Source organism: Erinaceus europaeus, chromosome 4, assembly GCF_950295315.1.
Source record: "Erinaceus europaeus chromosome 4, mEriEur2.1, whole genome shotgun sequence".
Taxonomy (NCBI): domain Eukaryota; kingdom Metazoa; phylum Chordata; class Mammalia; order Eulipotyphla; family Erinaceidae; genus Erinaceus; species Erinaceus europaeus.
Window position 1 is genome coordinate 105,621,585 of NC_080165.1, and position 22,150 is coordinate 105,643,734.

The 22,150-nt window shown below is 38.0% G+C and overlaps 1 protein-coding gene across 6 annotated transcripts in view; it reads left to right on the forward strand.

Moving 5' to 3' along the window:
- Positions 1-22,150, forward strand: part of WNK1 (WNK lysine deficient protein kinase 1) — a 160,542-nt gene that overhangs the window by 81,872 nt on the left and 56,520 nt on the right. For 4 of the 6 annotated variants that reach the window (XM_060190326.1, XM_060190328.1, XM_060190329.1 and 1 more), the window contains exons 5-10: positions 2,934-3,022; positions 5,433-5,652; positions 6,925-7,258; positions 7,929-8,116; positions 14,242-15,474; positions 18,161-18,244. In XM_060190326.1, the coding sequence (XP_060046309.1) occupies positions 2,934-3,022; positions 5,433-5,652; positions 6,925-7,258; positions 7,929-8,116; positions 14,242-15,474; positions 18,161-18,244 (2,148 nt within the window). The remainder of the gene's footprint in view (positions 1-2,933; positions 3,023-5,432; positions 5,653-6,924; positions 7,259-7,928; positions 8,117-14,241; positions 15,475-18,160; positions 18,245-22,150) is intronic. The other 2 variants (XM_060190331.1, XM_060190332.1) reach the window with 1 other exon arrangement.

The following is a 22,150-nucleotide window of genomic DNA, read 5'->3' on the forward strand; positions in this document are numbered from 1 at the left end:
GCTTCCAGGTTTTAGCTATTATGAATTGTGCTGCTATGAACATAGGTGTACACATAGCCTTTTGGTTGGGCATTATGGAATCCTTGGGTTGTATACCCAGGAGAGGAATTACTGGGTCATATGGAAGGTCCATGTCTAGCCTTGTGAGAGTTCTCCAGATTGTTCTCCAGAAAGGCTGGACCAATTTACATTCTCACCAGCAGTGCAGAAGGGTTCCTCTATCCCCACAGCCTCTCCAGCAATTGTTGCTGCTGTTTTAGCCACTTACTAAACTTGAAATGTTTATAAATGCCAACTGTGTTTTACTCTACAACAATCATCAATTTTCTATCAGTAAATGTGTCACAAATCTAATACATAGCATTTCAGATTATTCTTCCTGTTGGGTTATAAGTAACACCTTACAACTTACTTTTATACTATTTTACACAGTTCTTTGCTTCAGCATTATTTTATTTTCATTAGAAGTATATGTGAAGGGGCTGGGTGGTGGCACATCTTCCTGAGCACACACATTACAGTTCACAGGGATCTGTTTTCAATCCCCTAGCCTCCAACTGTAGGGGGCAAAACTTCTGGAGTGCTGCAGGTCCCTGTTCCTCACCTTCTTGTCTCCCCCTTCCCTCTCAATTTCTGTCTCTTATCAAAAATTAATTATATATAGAGGTGGGGGGGGAGAGAGTATAGGAAAACTTGGCTTGATTTGAAAAATAAGATCCAAGTGGCTGGGCTGTGACACACCCAATTAAGTGCACACATCACCATGCACAAAAGACCAGGGTTCAAGCTCCCTAGTTCCCACCTGCAGAAGGGAAGCTACATGAGTAGTGAAACAGTACTTCAAATGTCTCAGTCCCTCTACCTCTATCCATAAAATATATGTTTAAAAATAAAAAGGTGGAGAAAAATCCAAATAGTGATCTCTGTAGTCATTGCTTAGAAATAAACTTTTTTGGGGCCAGGTGCTGGCACACCTGGTTAAGAGCATACATTATAGTGCTCAAAGATCCAGGTTCAAGCCTCTGGTCCCCACCTGCAGGGGAGAAAGCTTTACAAGTGGTGAAGTAGGGCTGCAGGTGTTTTGCTGTCTCCCCATCCTCAGTTACTCTCTATCTCTGTCCAATAATAAATAAATAAATAAATTTTTAACAAAATAAACCATTTAGGGTCTGGGTGGTGGCACACTTGGTAGACATGCACACATTACATTGTTCAGCTACCTTCCTCCCCCATCCCCACCTGCAGGGGGAAGCTTCACAAGTGGTGAGATACAATAATAATGCATCTTTCTCTCCCTCCCTCTTTCCTTCTTTCTCCCCTTGTCTCCCATTCTCTTCCTCTCCCCTTTCCCCTCCCCACTTCCTCTCCCTCCCCATTCTCTCTCAGTTTCTATCAAAAATAAATAAACGAAACGCAAAGAAAAGAAAGAAACCTTTTAAAAGGGCTGGGAAGGTAGCTCAGCCTGTGACAGCACCAACTTGCATATCTGAGACCACAGAACCAAGCCCTGGCACCAGCTTATGCCAGAGCTGAGTGATACTTCTCCAGCCTTCTCTCTCTCTCTTCTCTCATTCACATCCCCCACCCCCAAATGTTTAAAAGAAATAAAATAAACTATGTAAGTACATATATTAACAGTAAGTAGGGTCAGCTCTATAATTTATTTTCCCTTTTGTTGCCCTTGTTTAACATTGTTGTGGTTATTGATGTCGTTGTTGGATAGGACAGAAATGGAGAGAGGAGGGGAAGACAGAGAGGGGGAGAGAAAGATAGACACCTGCAGACCTGCTTCACTGCTTGTGAAGCAACTCCCCTGCAGGTGAGGACCCGGGGCTCGAACTGGGAAGCTCTACTGTTCTTAACTCTGAAAAGTTAACTGATTCTGCTCCCTTTTTCCTATTTCCTGTCTACTGTGTGTTATTTGTACAACATATCAATGCATAACATGAGATTCCTTAAATGATATGTTTTTCTCAAATCATCACCATGATTCCACTTAAAAGTATCACACACACATAATGGTATTGAGATTTTTTCCCCCCTGCCAGGGTTATCACTTACTTGGTGCCAGTATTATAAATCTACCACTCCAGGTGGCTGTTTTTTTTCTTCCTCCTTCCCTCCCGCCCTCCCTTCCTCCTTTTTTTCTCCCTTCCTTCCTTGTTTTCTTTCTTCCTTCATTCCTTCCTATTTTTTTATTAGATAGGACAGAGAGAAATTGGGGGGGGAGATAGACACCTTGCAGACCTGCTTCATCGCTTGTGAAGTTTTCACCCTTGTGCTTAATTTTGATTGTATGTGCACTTAACCAGGTTTGCCACACCCTGAGGGTTTTTGTTTTGCTTATAAATAAAATTAGTTGGAAAACTTACATTTCAAATATGTAAGCTTTGCATTTATGAAGACAATTTGTTCTTCACTAATCATATCAAACTGATTCTTGTCCTTAATTCTTTATATATTTGCCAAGTCTGTGAGAGCACTATAATAATATAATGCCTGCCAAAGTAAGCATGTGAATTCATGTCTACACATGGGTTCACTGTTCAAACAGCTAAAAGCTGTGTTGATTAATGTGTTATGAAAGAAGGTTGAACAAAAGTTCTTCTAGCCAATTAGAACATTTGGCCTTCTTTTAAACCAGTGTTCCCTTACCTAAAGCACAGCAGAAGATTTTGACAATAGCCACAATTTTTCTCTAGCTTCATATAGAGGCCTTGGAAGTAAATGACCCCGCTATATAATTGTTGCTTGTTGTGTTCTTGTGGGCATCATTACCTAATTCTGACCCTGCATGGACCATTTTCTGCGGACAAATCAGAAAAAAAATCGAGATGGTAAGAAGACAACCTAGTAGAGCCTTAGGAATCACTTAAATACAAAAACTCAAAAGACTGCCATCACTAATTTGTTTATTATTTTATGGTTTCTAGGGGGTAAAACCAGCCAGTTTTGACAAAGTAGCAATTCCTGAAGTGAAGGAAATTATAGAAGGATGCATACGACAAAACAAAGATGAAAGGTAAGTTGTCCTTTGTGACTTGGTTTTGAGTAAAAGTCTGAAATATAATTTACTCTTAATACAACAGTCATTCTAAGATGTATCTACTACTTGTTATTAGTCTCTCCATAAATGTTTTATAATATATTTAAAAGTATAGTTCTGTTTGAAGGTATTCAGATTTGATATACTGGAACAAAGTAAAGGTATAGTTTGATAAGACTTTAAGCCAGAATCACATTGATTGTTTCCTGGTTCACATGTACTTGAAGACACAGGTTTAAGCACTCCATTCCCATCTGTGTGTGGAGGGTGGGGTGGGGGGGGGTTATAGAGCAGTGTCTCTTTTTTCTTCCTTTATATATCTATCTCTTTGTCTATCACCCTCTGAAAGAGAAAATAATAATAGTAACCACGAGGAATGGTGTTTTCTAGGCACCAAGCCCTGCCATTAAATGGGGTCGGGGGAGGTTTGCAGAATTTCTTTACACATAGTGATGACCTGTAACACCAACACGATTTAAAAAACAGAGTTAGTAGGGAGCCCAGGTAGTGGCATAGTGGGTTAAGCGCACATGGCACGAGTGCAAGGACCGGTGTAAGGATCCCAGTTCCAGCCCCCGGCTCCCCACCTGCAGGAGGGGAGCTTCATTGGTGGTGAAGCAGGTCTGCAGATGTCTATCTTTCTCTCCCCTCTCTTTCCCTCCTCTCTCAATTTCTCTCTGTCTTATCTAACAACAACAATAAACAAGGGCAACAAAAGGGGGAAAATAGCCTCCATGAGCAGTTGGATTCGTAGTGCAGTCACCAAGCCCCAACGAAAACCTTGGAGGCAAAAAAAAATTTTAACCGTGTAGTGTTAAATCTGTTCCTAAGTACTTTGCCCACTAAATTCTAATAGATGAAAAAAGTTGGCTCTTTCAAAGCAACTATATACAAGATCTGATTTGCTGTCACTGTGCCAGAATCTAAGAAGAATAAAACATGAAAATTCCTCTGAGTAAAAAGAGACGACTTCGCCCAAAGCTTAGGAGGATATCTGACTTAGTCATTTGTACTAACAGAGGTTCTTTCTCAGAGGAGTGGCAAATATCTGATATGCCATATAGCTGACTCATCACCCATCAGGCATGGCAAATGTCCAGTGTCTGATTGAAAAATAATCCACCTTCTCCATCCCTCCCCACAAAAAATGAAAAAGGAGATCATCCAGTACAAATATAAATTTTAAATTGAGCATAATCCACCTCTTGGAGAATGTGAACAATCAGGCTTATCAGCCAAACTAAAGAAATTCATTTTCATTTCTACAGTCTCATATTCTTTTCACAACTGTTATTTGGTGGAGGTGGTTAGCATTATGATCTTCAAGGCTTTTTAGCAGAAATTTAGTTTGGGTTTCTATTTTTATGTACAGATTAGAAAGGAGAGTACTTAATCACTTCTAAAAATTTATTTTACCATAAACAAAGGAATATTTGTTCCCAGCCTTAGATGGAACAGTTTATTAAATAACTGGTATTAGGAGATTATTTACCTAAAGATTATTCTGCACTCTGATTTCTACTTGCCTTTAAGCAAATTGTTGAACCAAGGAATCAGAATTTACTGGGCTAAATAAAGCTTGTTAAAGTATTCACTAATGAAGTGGAAATGAAATTTTTATGTGTGTTTTATAACTATAAACAAGATTGCTACAAATTCTGAGCCTCCATTTCTTAGTATTCAGAAAATGAGTGGTTGAGGAGGGTAGCACATTGGGCAAAGTGTTAAATTCTCAAATGTGAGATCCCATGTTCGATCCCTGGCATCATGTACCAGAAGGATGCTCTGGGTTCTTGTTTTTGTTTTTATCTTTTAATTTATTTATTATTGGATAGAGACAGAAATTGAGAAAGGAGGAGGAGATAGAGGGAGAGAGACATATCTACAGCTCTGCTTCACCACTCGTGAAGCTTTCCCCCTGCAGATGGGGATCGGGTTTGAACCCAGGTTCTTGTACACTGTAGTGTGAGCACTTAATCAGGTGCACCACCACCTAGCCCCCTCTGGGTTCTTGTCTTCCTCCTCCCTCACTCCCCATATCTGTCTCTCTTTCCTTCACAGATTAAAATAAAAAAAATTTTTAAGTAATCAGGAAATAATACAACTCATTAATGTTAGTCAAGGGATCATATGTATATGAGGTCTTTTTTTAAATTAAGTATAGACATGTAAAAAGTTGTATGTTATTTTGAAGCTATGATAACCTATGTATCGCAGTTTTTATTAATGACTAAAGTCACTATCCAAATAGAGCACTGTAAAACATAAGTTGCAAATGTTCCTTGGTTTTCTTTTCATTATACCATGCATAATAATAGTCCGTTACTCTTAAATTATTTTTAATGTAATTGTATTTATTTTTGTCTCTTTTCCCTCTCTTTGGAAGATATTCTATCAAAGACCTTTTGAATCATGCCTTCTTCCAGGAAGAAACAGGAGTACGGGTAGAATTAGCAGAAGAAGATGATGGAGAAAAGATAGCCATTAAATTATGGCTACGTATTGAAGATATTAAAAAATTAAAGGGAAAATACAAAGACAATGAGGCTATTGAGTTTTCCTTTGACTTGGAGAGAGATGTGCCAGAAGATGTTGCTCAAGAAATGGTAAATGAACACTCAGCAGTTGTTTAAAATTGGGAAAGAGATAGGTAGATAGAACTATAGGTATTGATAAATAATGGTGAACATAAAAGGCATTTTATGAAGCAGTGTAATACAAAATTGTGTTGATTAGTGTCCTTAAAGTTAGGTTTTTATTTGAGGAAGAGATGTAGGTATGTATAGTTTTGGATAGAGAGACTAGGTAAGTAGGTAGATCAGACAATAGAGCTAAAATGTGTTTTAAAATTTTTTGAAAGCTGTAAGTTGAATTATTCCAGTTTATTTAAGTCAGAATGTTTCTTTTCCCTCTCTTGGAATATATTCTATCCAAGACTTTTTGAATCAGAATGACTATCTTTAAATACTTCTATATTAGACTTTGAACAGTGATCTGGATAAACTACAAATGAATCCTAAAATGTTTTTGTTTTGAAGTGAGCTTTCAAAATAGTAGGTATAAGAGATTGCTTTTTTAAAAAGTCTCACCAATTATAGTCTTGCCACAATGTCTAAAACAACTCTTAATGATGCAGAGATGCTCAATAGTATATCTACTAGAATTTAATAGCTGCCATTGAGAATGAGGTAGTTATGAGATAAATATTTTTAATACAGCTTAAAGTCCCCCCCCCCATATGTTTACCACAATTGTCTTAAGTGATTATCTTGTGAAAGAAAATAAGAGCAACACAGGTTTATGGTAATTATTACATGTGAATCAGAAATAGAGTTAGAGACTTAAGAGCTTTGGTTTTTCACTTTCTTTTTTTTTGTGTGGTTGAAAAGAGTAAAAGTATGCTAATCTTAAATGTTTCCACAAAAATGATGGTGTCACCCCCAAGAGCATCTATCAAAATATGAGGGGGTGGGGCTGGATTGTTAACCATGTGCAAGGACCAGGTCCCACCTGCAGGGGGAAGCTTCACAAATAGTTGAAACAAGTGTATAGTGTCTCTCTCCCTCTTCCTCCTCCCTCTCTCCCTCCTCCTCCCCTCTCTCATTTTCTCTGTCCTATCAAATAAAAAAGGAGACAAAAAATTTTAAAAGGCCATCAGGAGTGGTGGATTTGTTGTACAGGCACTGAGCCCCAATAATAATAAAAGAATTGTTAGGGAATACATAATGTAGCTCAGTTAATATCTGAGTGAGGTTAAGACAAGTCCTTAAAGAGTGTTTTCTTTACCCCCACCCTTTTTTTTCTTTGCAAAAGTTTCTTAAAATTTTTTTTTTTTTTTTAATTACATACTGTTCCTAATGCACCCTCTTATCCTGTAGGTAGAGTCTGGATATGTCTGTGAAGGTGATCACAAGACTATGGCAAAAGCTATCAAAGACAGAGTGTCGTTAATTAAGAGAAAACGAGAGCAGCGGCAGTTGGTACGGGAGGAGCAAGAAAAAAGAAAGCAGGAAGAGAGTAATCTCAAGCAACAGGTAGAACAGCAATCAAGTGCTTCCCAGGCAGGAATCAAGCAACTCCCACCTGCTAGCACTGGCATACCTACTGCCCCTACCACTTCAGCTTCAGTGTCCACACAAGTAGAACCTGAAGAGCCTGAGGCAGATCAGCATCAGCAACTGCAGTACCAACAACCTAGTATATCTGTATTATGTAAGTATTTAGGGGAGTGGGCATTTGTGCTAGTGATACTTGTGATTAATTTTTGTATTCTTGTTTATTTTGCACTGACCTTGGTTATTTAATTATAAATATATAGAATACAATATAAAATATTTGCCATACACCTTCCCTTCCTCTGTTCATATTCATGACTAATAAAATAGAAGGATGAGACAGTGAAGTGTGATTTAGAATATGCAGTAATTCTAAAGGTTCCAACATCATGGAGATTTCAGTTAATTTGGGGTTTCTATTTTTTCATGATTCCTGAAAATATAGTAGTGAAAAATAAACAGCTTTATCTTGGCTACTCAGATTTGACTCCAAAGAATGCTCCAGTCTTCAAATACTTTGAAAACTACCAAACTTAAGACTGGCAACATCCTGTTTTATTTTCCTTATTCTTCCTATAAAAAGATTTTTGTGATACCATATTTATTTAAAAGAAAAAAAGCAACAACCTGTTAAAACTCCTTTTCCATATGGATGCCTTATGTAAACCAAGAAATCTATTTGATAACATAACTAGTATTCTTTATTCGATTCAGATCTCTGCAGAGAAAAAAAAATGACTGCAAAGTATTGAGTTTGTAATATGAAAGTGTGAATCTTTTTCTGATAAGCCTTCCCCTTTCCCCATGGCATTTTGTTTCTCCTCCAGCTGATGGGACAATTGACAGTGGTCAGGGATCATCCGTCTTTACAGAATCTCGAGTGAGCAGCCAACAGACAGTTTCATATGGTTCCCAACATGAACAGGCACATTCTACTGGCACAGTCCCAGGACATACAGCATCTATTGTCCAAGCACAGTCTCAGCCTCATGGGGTATATCCACCTTCAAGTATGGTAAGTAAATACATAAGAAAATTTTGACTGCGTTCAGAGCTAATAGATAATTCTTAGCTCAAATTCCTTAACTCTCCAAGGAGTGGAGTGAATCTGAAGTAGAAAATATAAGTAATCTATTTCTAAAGGATATGTCAGATTTATTATGGAGTGTAGGCAGGATAGGATTAATGTTCAGGGATTAGTAGAAATTCCCCTATGTAGCAACAAGACTTAGATTAGACTACACTTATTAGATAATGTTCTCTTTAGCACATTGGTGTTGAAATTTGAAAACAGCAGAAGTTGGACATGCAGTTGGTTTCAGTGTGGGGGCAAGTAGAGTTTTTACATATTTTTAAGTCACTACTTGTTAAAAGTATTACTAAGTATTTTCTGTAAGATTTTTGTTTTTTAACTGAGAACACAGGTAAGACTTCCAGACTGTTAGAGAATGCTGCATGTGGATACTCTAGAGTGAAGAACTCCTTTATTTGGATGATCATTTAATTTAGTGCTTGTGTTTAATCATAAGTTGCTGTGTGTTTATGTTTCTGCCTTACAGTCTGTTGGGCACAATTTACTTCTCTAGTATATGTTCATTTGCTTTTCCCTCTTCATTTGGTATGTTTTGTTACTGATTTATTTTCAAAATAAATGAACTAATTTCCTGAAATATTTTATGCATTTACACACACCACATTCACACTCACACTGCTTGATATAAATCAGATACTGCCCCATTTCTTCCATTAACCCTCTGGAACCTTTAGAGAAATATAAAAAACATCATCTATTTAAGAAAGTAACAGAGAATGAGTGGTCTCTGTATATAACATTTATTTTGCAAAGTCTTGAGGCTGACAGATTTTCTTTCTTCAGAAAACTTTTAATCTGAATTTTGTGGAACTCTATGTCTTCATTAAATGAAAATCTGTCTCTGTTTAGATAATACTTATGCTTACTCTGGTAATTTGTCCTACAGCTTGGAATAATCCATCCATCAGTTTCTGCTTTGGCTTGATATCAAGATGAATGGCCACATTAACACAAAGAAAACTACTAATGATTTTAGCTCCTTACTTTCTAGTCCTTAAAATAATTGGGGGAGTCCAGCGGTAGCGCAGCGGGTTAAGCGTAGGTGGTGCAAAGCACCAGTTCGAGCTCCCGGCTCCCCACCTGCAGGGGAGTCACTTCACAGGCAGTGTGAAGCAGGTCTGCTGGTGTCTGTCTTTCTCTCTCCCTCTCTGTCTTCCCCTCCTCTCTCCGTTTCTCTCTGTCCTATCCAACAACAATGGCATCAGTAACAACAACAATAATAACTACAACAATAAAACAAGGGCAACAAAAGGGAATAAATAAATAAATATTTTTTTTAATTAAAAAATTAATTGGGTAGGACAGAAGAACTTAAGAAAAACTATGTTATCTGACAAGTATTATTTGTCAGCATTTCTTCTCAGTTTGTAGTCTTGTTCTTATTTTGTTTTCTAGATGTAATAGACTAGGTCTTTGAGGCTTTGTTTGTTTGTCCACTCTCATCAAAGTACTGCTCAGCTGACTTAGGACAGTGCAGGAAATTGAACCTGGGACCTTGGAGATAAAAGTGTGCAAATATTTTATATAACTTCTATGCTATCTACCCAGCCCTATCATTTTTTTTAAAGTATTTTTTATTCTCTAGCCATTCCTCATCTCAGGGTTATGAACATTGGCTGTGAAATGCTTTAGGGAAGGAAATGAAAAGAACAATATAGAGATATTAATATATGAACTGTCAGCATACCTACTGTTTTTATTGATACTCTAAAACAGACTTTATCCTACCTTTATTTGATGTCAATGTTCTGTGATGTATTCATGAAGTTTTTGTTGTGTTTTCTTCATTGCCACCAAAGTTATTGCTGGGGCTTGATATCTGCCTGTTGAATCCTTCTCTCCTACCATGCCCTTCACACACACACACACACACACACACACACACACACACACACACACACACACACACACACTCACTCACTCATTCTCTCTCTCTCTCTCTCTCTCTCTTTTCTTGAGAGAAACAGAGAAATTGAGGAGGGGAAAGAAAGAGAAACACGTACACCACTGCTTCCATGCTGTTGAGGTTTCCCTTTTTCGGGTAGGGACCTAGGGCTGAAGCCTAGATTCTCAAACATAGTAGCATTGTGTTCTACCAGGTGTGCCACCACCAAGCCTTGAAATCAGTAAATATTAAAAACCACTTTTAAAATTCTATTTAAGAGTTTTTAAATTCTATTCTTATTAGAATTTACTGTGGTTTATGATAACATTAATTATGTAAGTAGAATTTTTAAATTGGAATACATGAGAAAGGTTGAGGAAAATAGAACTAGAAATGCTATTTAAGAAATCATAAGCTTACACACTTGCTCTACAGATGAACCACAAGTGTGACTTAGAGCATTCTATGTAGCCATTTTGGAAAAGAACCTGTCATTAGTTTACAATATGTAAAAGGAAATGATAAATTCAGGAGAACCTTACAGTATTAGATGTACTACTTTATAGCTATATCATAACCTTTATATTAAAGTACCTTTGTAAATCTAAGTTGAATCTCTGATGTTCCTGGGAAAAAAGGTTATTCTGTAGAGTTTCACATCCAATTTTTTCATTTATGTCTTTTTTTTTTTTTTTTAAAGGAGGCCAGGCAGTGGCACATCAGGTTAAACACACATGGCACAAAGCGCAGGGACCCAGAGTAAGGATCCTGGTTCGAGCTCCCCACCTGCAGGAGGGCCGCTTCATGGGTGGTGAAGCAGATCTGCAGGTGTCTTATCTTTCTCTCCCTCTCTCTGTCTCCCCTCCTCTCTCAATTTTTTTCTGTCCTATCCAACAACAATAGCAATGACAACAACAATAATAACAACAAGGGCAACAAAATGGGAGAAATGGCCTCCAGGAGCAGTGTATTCATAGTGCAGGCACCAAGCCCCAGCAATAACCCTGGAGGGAAAAAAAAAACACAGAGAATGTTTCCTATACCTTATTGTAAATTACATCTAGAAAGCTAATGTTTTTCATAGTGGAAAATGACGGGGTTTTTTAGTTCGATGCTTCTGAAATAGAATGGAGAAACCTTTTTTAAAAAAATATTTATTATTGGACAGAGATAGCCAGAAATCAAGAGGGAAGAGGTTGATAGAAGAGAGAGATAGCGATACCTGTGACACTACTTCACTAACAAGCTTTCCCTTATAGGTAGGGTCTTGGGGGCTCAAACTCAGGTCCTTGCACATTGTAACATATGCTCAACCAGGTACAACACCACCTGGCCCCCTGGAGAACCTTTCCTGAGGTTACTAGAGCTCCTGCAAAGTCTTATAGTCTTTTATCTTAAAACGTATATTAATCTAATAGAATTAACTTTCTGCATTAAGGTAGTATAATTAATTTATTCTTCCTTAATCTTAAATAAATTTGTAAAAGCTAGTATTTATTGTTTTCCCACTTTTCTGCTGTCTCAGTTGGTCATTCATGTCCATACATAAAAACAATTGATATTTAGAATATCTAGGGAGATCATCTTCATGATCACTTATTAAAAAAGAAAAAATTTTTCTTGTTAATATGCTTACAGTGGGGAGAGAATAGTTGTGACCTGCTAAATGTGCTTTGTGGAGTTACATCTTTTCTCAAAACAGTTGGATATATGTAAAAGGTGTGGGGTGGAACATTTCTTGTCGGCTATGCCTTATTATCATCGTACATTTGGTTATTTTGTTTCACATGTATGTTTGTTTTTTGTTTAGCCTCGTCGTGGCCGTAGCATGTCAGTTTGTGTTCCCCATCTTTCTGCTGTTCCCTCTTTATCCCGCATCTCTCCCAGTGCTCCTTCCACCCCACCACCAGTGCTGTCTGCACCTCTTTCTCATACCCTCCTTCGGACTGCCCCTGAGGAAACTTTTGCCGAAAAGCTTTCTAAAGCATTGGAGAGTGTCCTGCCTATGCATTCTGCCTCTCAGCGCAAGCACCGACGCTCCAGCCTGCCTTCCCTCTTTGTCAGTACTGTATGTAATCATGAACTTCCTGACATAAATTATTACCAGTGAATACATCCAGGCATCAGAGACTAAATTTCATAATTTGTTATGTTTTAAGGATAGTGGCTTTTCCTATAGTAGCCTTTTTTGTTATAAGACATTAAGGAAGATAAAATTAACGAGATCATGAGAGAGAATGTTCTTAACATTTTTGGCAAGGTATAAACATGTGTGCAGTAAAATTTAATAATTACTATGTTCCCGTACCCCCTCCCAACATATGTAAATTCATGCATCTTCAAATCCTAGTGATGAATATGTATGTCTAATGTTAAACTTATTGCTGGCTAAAAGCAAATTTTCTCTTCCAATATTACCTAGACATATTCTCTCCTTTAGTCTTATGAGAGACCAACATAATTGGGTGGGTCCACTATTCCCCCCATAGTTTAAAGAATAGTTAAATGATTTTTCATAGTCTTAGATCTAAAGAGTGAAAGTTGATTTTAATTTATTGAATATTAAGAGCAACATGTCAGCAAACTAAAAGGCCATATGATGTTCCCTCATGAAAGTTTATAAAAGATTTTTTTTAAGTTATTTTAAACACTGTGGGACCTTGCTGCTGCTTTTCCAAAAAGGATATAATTAACATTCTGACCTAGCAACCCCAAAATCTTCAGAATTTTATGTAAGAAAAACTGCTTGAATGAACAGTTAAACAGGAGCATTATGTTTCAGAAGAGAATTCTCTTAGGGTTAACAGTTAAGCCAGTTGACTAACTTAATAGGAATCTTTCCTATTGGAAGAATGAAGCAACCTACTCTTAATTTTTAAGAGTTCAATAGAGTGAATTGTTACTGTTTGCATTTGGCAAATAGGATTCTAAATCTATACTCCTAAACCAAAACTGCTGTCTTTTTTTTTTTTTTAAACCAGAGCACTGCTCAGCTCTGGCTCTTGGTGGTGCAGGGATTGAACCTGGGACTTTGGAGCCTCAGGCATGAGAGTCTCTTTGCATAACCATTATGCTATCTATCCTCCACCCTAGAACTGCTTTTATGAACAAAAAGCACTATTAAATCAAATTGGCTGTTCTTTATATTATCCTTTTTATTTGATTTAAACACCAATTTACTCATCCTTTAGCTTGGTTCAGAAAAGTGAACCTTGTGTAATTTCGCATCTATAGCATATTATGGTTAGTTAAATTAATTGCTTCTAGTTTGGACTAGACAGAGGAAAGACATTACTCTACTGCAGTTTTGTTTTTTATTATCCACCAATGATCTCTTCCAATTTCTTGTTAGGAGATATACCTCTAGCTGATAAGAAAATAGCATTGCATTGGCTGAGGACCCAGCTCAGCTGGCACTGTACAGGACTTGACTCCAGGTTAGTCCCAGTGCTGCATGTTTCAGTGTAGTACTCTCCTTTTTTCCTTAACTTGCTCAATTTAAGCTTATTCTAGCTCATCTGAAATAGCCAAATATACTTAAAAAGGAAGTAACACTGATGCCTCTAATATAGCATATGAAGTAATAAAAATATAGGAAAATCTTAGTTTCAGAGTAGTACTCCTTTTTTCCTTAACTTGCTCAGTTTAAGCTTACTCTATAGCTCATCTGAAATAGCCAAATCTATTTAAAAAGGCTGTAACATTTATGCCTCTACTACAGCATATGAAATTGTAAAAATATAGGAAAATCTTAGTAGTTTAAGCTGAAACACACCCCTTATGTTATAAAAATTGTTTGACTGCCTACCTTTAAATCTTTTATTTAACTTTTTCTGTGATATAATTCACAATTTAAGAGAGAATAGATAGGAACAAATAAAATACTCAATTTAAAAAGTTAAATTCTGTCTTTGAAAGAAGATAGTTACAGGAAAGCAGCTCTTATGTAAAGCAAAAAGTCCCACAGAATAATCTTATTAATCCTGGATGTATTTAATGGATTTTACTATGCCCGTAATTTCCAAAAGCATTGTTATTTCTTTATTAATTGAAATTTGGTGTAACCATCTCATGGGGTTACACAGAACTACCCAGTTGTGCATGTCTAATGTAATTTCACATATGAATGTATGAATTCTTTGTCTTATTCATGTTGATACAGCCTCAGTCCATGGCGCATCCGTATGGGGGGACCCCAACATACCCAGAATCACAGATATTTTTCCCAACTGTTCATGAACGTCCAGTTTCTTTTTCACCACCTCCCACCTGTCCACCAAAAGTGGCCATTTCCCAGCGGCGTAAGAGCACCTCTTTCCTGGAAGCCCAAACACGCCACTTCCAACCCCTGCTGAGGACTGTTGGCCAAAATCTTCTTCTACCTGGTGGCAGCCCAACTAACTGGACACCAGAGGCTGCAGTTATGTTGGGCACTACAGCCAGTAAAATACCTGGAGAACCTTATGAGGTACAGACCCATCCTATGTTTGAGCCAACTCAAGTTTACAGTGACTATAGACCTGGACTTAGACATCCAGAAGAAGCTCATTATTTTATTCCTCAGGAAGCAGTGTATCTAGCTGGGGTGCATTACCAGGCCCAAGTGGCAGAACAGTATGAGGGTATTCTATACAACTCACCAGTACTGTCAAATCCTTTGAAACAGATACCTGAGCAGAAACCAGTCCAAGGGGGCCCTTCCTCAAGTTCTGTCTTTGAATTTCCATCTGGGCAGGCTTTTCTGGTAGGACACTTTCAGAATTTAAGATTTGATTCTGGATTGAATCCAGGATCTCCCCTCTCTAGTATTTCTGCGCCTATCAGTAAAGATGCTTCACATTTGAAATTTCACCCTGTCTTTGTTCCTCATTCTGCGCCTGCTGTGTTAACTCATAACAATGAGAGCAGAAGCAATTGTGTGTTTGAGTTTCATGTTCACACACCAAGCTCCTCTTCTGGAGAAGGAGTTTTACCTCAGCGTGTTTACCGAAACCAACAGGCTGTAGTGGACTTGAATCAGGAAGAAGCACCTTCTCCATCAGTTGCATTGCATGGCCGTCTGCAGCCTGTGACCGAAGAGCAGCAGAATTACCTTGCCCCAGAATTGACCGTTTCTGTGGTAGAGCCTATCGGACAGAACTGGCCAGTAGGAAGCCCAGAGTATTCCAGTGATTCCTCACAGATTACTTCTTCAGACCCCAGTGATTTTCAGTCACCTCCCCCTATGGGGGGAGCAGCTGCACCTTTTGGCTCTGATGTCTCATTACCCTTTATCCATCTGCCTCAGACAGTGTTACAAGAATCCCCACTTTTCTTCTGTTTTCCCCAAGGAACCACACCTCAGCAGGTCTTATCTGCCTCATTTTCTTCAGGAGGATCTGCACTCCATCCACAGGTTATAGGAAAACTTCCAAGATTCTTTTCAACTGCTCTACTTTGTAAAGTTACATTTAAGTTTTCTGTCCGTCCTTTACAATAATGAAGAATATTGTTTGATATTAATAGAGTTTCCCATATTGGGATTACAAACTACTTGTAGTTAAGAACAAAATATAGGTGGAACTGCCTATTTTACTTATGCTACCTATAAACCTTTGGAAAAGAGAACACCAAACCTGGAATTTTAGTCATTTAAATTAATCAGTTGTAGTGTATTTTCAAGTATTAATGATACCATAAATATCATTAATATAAAGTTGACTCAGCAGTGATTATTTGCAAATAAAGTGATTTCTTTCTCCCTAGTAACAAAACAAGGCTTTTGTAAAAAGTTTAGTTATAGTAATCAGTAACATATTTTCCTGTAGTGGGAAATAAGAAAGTACCATTAAGCAAACACAAAATCTTCATTAATAAGGAAGATCTTAAAAGGGAAAGGCAATATTGAAATTTTTCTTAACAAAGATGAAGATGCCTTTTTTAAATGGCATCAAACAAGTCACTGCATTGTGTCAAGATAAAATTGACTGATTTTCATCTTCAGCAACTAATTTAGAAACTAGTATGATAATGATTTTTTGTTGTTGTTGTTTTAAAATTTGTGGCTAAGAAACATAAATTTTTTCCTTAATGAGTTTAGATTTTTCTGTTTATGGGTATGGCCATATACACACTATCTTGCAGATAAAGACAAAATCAAATATTAGACTTAAAGTGGAATTGTATAGTTTCTTATTTCTTTTATACATTTTGTCAACTATGTAAATATTACAAGGTAAGAGACTATGCACTTATATTTTGAAGACATCAATTGGATCTTGTTATTTGTTTTTATTTTTTACCAGAGCACTGCTCAGCTCTGGGTAATGAGGTAGTGCTGGATTGAACCCAGGATATCAAAGCCTCAGGCATGAAGGTCTATTTGCATAACCACTATGCTATCTCTACTGCCCCTAATTGGATCTTTTAATTGTTTCAGTCTTATAAAATATGTCTGCCTACTTTTTTTTATTCCTCTCCCATATAGGCACAAACAGCCCTAAACTACTAAGAACCAAAAAGATCTACAAACTTGAAAATGCTATTGCATAGGCATGCAGTATACTCAGATTATACACTGTTGTTTTTTAGTGTAGACTTTAACACAGGCAGCCATATGCTTCAAAACTTTGCAAAGTAGAATTTCACATATCAAATAGTTAATTTTACAGACATACTGTAAAATGGTTTATATATAAACATGTTTAAATAAATTCAAAGAAACCACTCTAAACTGAAATCAAGTAGCAAAGATGGTAGTATTTTATTTCTCTAAGTTACATATATAAAGTCCTGCATTCTCTTCTCACTTCTCACTTTTTCATTATTTTAACCAGAATTTCTTGTCTTATAAGACTGTTCCAAATCAGGCTTTCCCAAATGCAACTCTACTGAGTCTACTGAGGTTTTGAGTCTAATAATTCTTTTGTTTGGGTGACTGTTCATTGTAGGGTGTCTAGTAGCTTCTTAAGCTCACTAGATGTTAATAGCAGCCACCTCCCCCAATTGTAGCAACCTACAAATGTCTGTGGGCAGGGTCTTGGAGGGGACAGATAACGTCTCTAGTTAAGAACTATTGCTGTAAGGGAGTCGGGTGGTAGCGCAGTGGGTTAAACACATGTGGCGCTAAGCACAAGGACCGGCTTAAGGATCCCGGTTCGAGCCACCGGCTCCCCACCTGCAGGGGAGTCACTTCACAGGCGGTGAAACAGGTCTGTAGGTGTCTCATCTTTCTCTCCCTTTCTCTGTCTTCCCCTCCTCTCTGCATTTCTCTCTGTTCTATCTAACAACAACATCAGTAACAACAACAATAACTACAACAACAATAACAAACAAGGGCAACAAAAGGGAAAATAAAATAATAAAATTTAAAAAAAGAACTATTGCTGTAAGTACTTGGCAGTTGATTGCCTTTTTATCTTCTGGAAGGGGTGGAGGCAGTGGTGGGGAAGTTGCCAGCACATCATGTATGTGTTATTTCACTACTCTGAAGTGACTTTTTCAGATAAAGGTCAGGCAGAGAGAGGAGGAAGGCCACACACAATGTCAAGGCTTCCCTTGGCCAAGGACTTGAACCTCTGCCCTGGAGGAATGACAAGACAGTTGCCCATATGCAATGAGCTGTCTCCTTGGCCTCATTGTTTTTACTTTTTTTTTTTCATAGTCACCATAGTACCTCAAGAAATAATAAACTAAACCAAATTAGCATTTTCATTTTCTTTAGTTCATATGTAAAATTTCTTCACATTACTTTTCTCCTGCTTATTTTTATTTGAAATAGCAATATTATCATGAATTTAGTAACTAGTAATGTTTGGCTAACTAAATTTAAAGCTTTAGCTAGCAGAAGAAGGTTAGTTTTTGTTTTTAATCAGTGGGTTTTGTATGGCATCAAATATGTTCTATGATATAGCCCTTCTCTAACCTTTTTTCATAAGTGGTATCCCAGCCATTGCTTGCATATATAACTACTCAAGCTTATGTTTAATTTTGCTCTCAAGCAAAGTCAGGAGCTTAAATATTTATTTCAAAACTCTAGCCACTCTGTATGCTTGCTTACCTTTGGACTTTTCTAATTTGTTGTGTTAATTTCTTTCCTTCAGGCACAGGGGCAGAGCCAGAGTCAGCCATCTTCAAGTAGCTTCATAGGGGTTCCAACTTCTCAGTCATTACAACATTCTCAACAGGTGAGAACACCACATTGTTACAGTTTATAGACTGGGGATTCTTTTATGTACAGTGCTGGGTGAGCCACCACTTGGCCCTTCAACTAATTTCTCTTTATGTAATACGTACAAGTCACTTAGAACCCACAATTGTTAGCTATCTTTCTACTACTTTTATTGTATATCTTAATAGGTAATGTTTCCATTCATTTGGATTTAATTGATAACAGTAAAATTCAGATAGATAAGCAGTAAAATTTAATATATAACTCTTGTGTTTGGTGAATTTCCCATACTGTTGTCTTGATCCACTGTTCCAACTTCTGCAGGTCGGCTTCTCTTGTCCTCATTTTGGCCATTGCTATGTGAGAGCCTGAGTGTGGGGTTTGTATGTGAGTGGACCTGGAAAGCCACAAGGATTCACAGTTATGAGTGCCTGGCAGTACCTATGGACTGGGATGCCAAGGGTTCAAAGTTGTATCTGATAGTGACTACCCCTTGGGTCCAGTGGGCCTTGGTAATGTACCTGGTGGTGATTTTGAATAAGGCTGGACAAAATGGTTTACTTTTATGAGTACCCAGGGTACTCCTCCACTGAGTTGGAGGAGCCTGGGGACTGCACCACCTGTTCTGGGTAACTCTGAAAGGAAGCAGGCTTTCAGTCCCAGTCAGTTGTAGAATGTACACTCCTTGTCTGTCCAGTGGGCTCAGCTTTCACCTGAAAGTGTGTGGAGCACTCCTCAGGGATTTGTCACCAGGGTCTGTTAATAATATTGTGGAAATCTAGACCTACTATGATGTTCACCTTTTTTAATTCCCAGGCATTCTTTATTAGTGATTAATGATTAACAAGATTGTAGTATATAAGAGGGGTACATTCCCCACATGTAGGGGAGTTGCTTCACAGGTAGTGAAGCAGGTCTGCAGGTGTCTATCTTTCTCTCCCTCTCTCTGTCTTCCCCTCCTCCATTTCTCTCTGTCCTATCCAACAACAATAACAACAACAGCAATAACTACAACAATAAAACAACAAGGGCAACCAAAGAGAATAAATAGATGTTAAAAAAAAGAAGTTTCCTTATACCTTTTTTTTTTTTTTTTTGCCTCCAGGGTTATTGCCTGGGCTTGATGCCTGCATTTTGAATCCACTGCTCCTGGAAGCTATTTTTTCCCCTTTTGTTGCCCATGTTTATCTTATCATTGTTATTATTGTTGTCATTGTTAGATAGGATGGAGAAGACGGCTGGAGAGAAAGACACCTGCAGACCTGCTTCACTGCTCATGAAGCTACCCCCCAACCCCCCGCAGGTGGGGAGCCTGGGGCTTGAACTGGGATCCTTACACCGGTCCTTGCACTTCATGCCATTTACACTTATCCCACTGCACTACTGCTGGCCCTCAAGAGTTCCCTGTTCTTTATCCCTCTGGGAGTATGGACCAAAGATCTTTATGTGCAGAAGGTAGAAGGTCTGGCTTCTGTACTTGCTTCTCCACTGGACATGGGTGTTGACTGATCCATCCAAAACTCTAGCCTGTTTTCTGTCTTTCCCTAGTGGGGCAAGACTCTGGGAAGGTGGGTTTCCAGGACACATTGGTGAGGCTATCTGCCCAGGGAAGTCAGGTTGGCATCCTGGTAGCATCTGCCACTTGGTGGCAAAGTATTGGAGCTAGAGGGTTGACATTGCAAGCCTAGCGTCTCTAGACAAAGTCTGATGTGAAACATGTCTAAGTGGCACTAGTTGCATTGATTTTGTTGAGATCATCAGATGCAGTATCAAGTTGTTTAAATCAAGAGAAGCATAAAGGACAATGAGCAAAACTCCAGAGCCTTCAGGAATGGGAGAAATACGGGTTTATAGAGAATGAGGAAGGTTCCTTGCTGTAATAGCCAAGCTTTTTGGGAATTTGATTTACTTTGAAAATCCCATGGTTAGGTTTTACTGTACTATACGATACCATGATTTGTGCCATTTAATGCTATTTACAAGTAACTATATCTTAGATACTGACAAGATCAGTTACTTCTGGTTTCCTTGGCTTGTGATTATAGGTGATTTAATATTTCAAAAAAAAAGTTATTAGAAATTAACAAATTAAGCCCAATGTTGAAATTCAGTGAGTTTACTCATTTGAAACCTTAAGTGCTTAGATTGAAGGAACTGAAGTCTAGTCTGTGCATTAAAAAGCTCGAGACAGGGAATTGGGCAGTAGTGCAGCGGATTAAGTGCAGGTGGTGCAAAGCACAAGGACCAGCTTAAGGATCCTGGTTCCAGCCCCCAAGCTTCCCACCTGCAGGGGGAGTCACTTCACAGGCGGTGAAGCAGGTCTGCAGGTATCTGTCTTTCCCCCTCTGTCTTCCCCATCTGTCTTGATTTTTCCCTGTCCTATCCAATAATAATAACAGCAACAATCATAACAACAACAGTGATAAACAAGGGCAACAAAAGGGGGAAAACTAAAAAAAAAATTCAAGACATTCCATCTATTTTCCTCTCTCATATTGATTAAATAATGATTTATAAGACTATAGGTTAATAGGAATATATACTATTGTGTTCACCTTCTATTCCCAACAAGTTTTGGCAAGGAGACAAAAATGGTACCTACCACTGACTTCATGGATATACCTTACAGTTTCCTGTCCCTAGTCTAGTGTTGTCAGTATACAATTAAAGTGTTAGGAGTTGTCCTAAGCCAAGACTTAGCACAAAACTTTGCTGCCAAGAAAATTCCACACCTTAGAAATCTTTCCCTGATTATAACTGGTTCCCATATGGTAGGGTGGGTTTCTCCTGGCCTTCATGTCTTTATTCCTCCTCACTACCTAGACACTGTCTTTTTCTTTTGCTGTGGAATCTCTTGTTTACAAGTCTTTTGAGATGATTTCTATGCAAGGCATTCCCTGTTCTAGTTTATTTTCACTGTATTTCGTAATCATGAGTTTTCCTTGTTGGTCATTTTGCCTTAAGTTAGTGTGGAAAGTTTTAAAAAAAAATATTGAGACGTCCTTTTAAGAGAGAAGAGAACATTGCTCAGCTGTGGCTTATGGTTGCATCAGAAATTAAACCCAAGACTGCTGGGGCCTCAGGCATGCAAATCCTGTACTCTGATCTGTCTCCCCTACCCTTCTAGAAGTTTTTGTTTTGTGGGTTTGTTTCAGAAGATGCAAGGAACTGGAGAGATGACTATAACGCTGAGTATTTAGCAGAAAATCTAATAATTCTAAAATTAGATTTTATAGTTCATCACTTCTTCTTCTTCTAGCGTTTGCCCTTCTTCCATAGCCAGTTAACAGCGTCAGGTTGAGCCTGATGTAAAGTTTCGAGAGGATTAGTTATTAATAATTCATGGTATAATGCTGGGGAATAATTGAATATTTATTGGCTATACTATATCCATTAGACTATAAAATTTTATAGCCACAATATATGTCAAAATGAACTATTGATAGTTTGGTAAGGATGGTTTTGTTGTTGTTGTTTTTAACTAATTAATTTATTTTATAAAATTACATGTCAACAGGGGTTTAAATCCATATCATTCCCATCACCAGAGTTCTGAATCTTCAGTCTCCCCACTGCAATCCACCACAGTTTCCCTGAGGTTGTATATATGGGCTAATCATCTCTATAGCTATCTGTCCACATTTATACATAATTGCCCCCTTTTTCTACTGATTTAATCCTCTCTTCTCCTCCAAGCCACTCATGACAACATAAATACATCCATATGCCCCTCTTCTCTTCACTTTCTCTGGGTGCTGATGAGCTGGAGTTCAGAGCCTTCTTATCTTCATCCTATCACTTCTCCCCTGCTGAGAGTGTGGATCAAGGTTGTTTATGGGAAGCAGAAGGTAGGAGTTCTGGCTTCTGTAATTGCTTCTCCGCTGAGCATGGGAGCTGAAATTTTGATCCCAGCTTGTTTCTA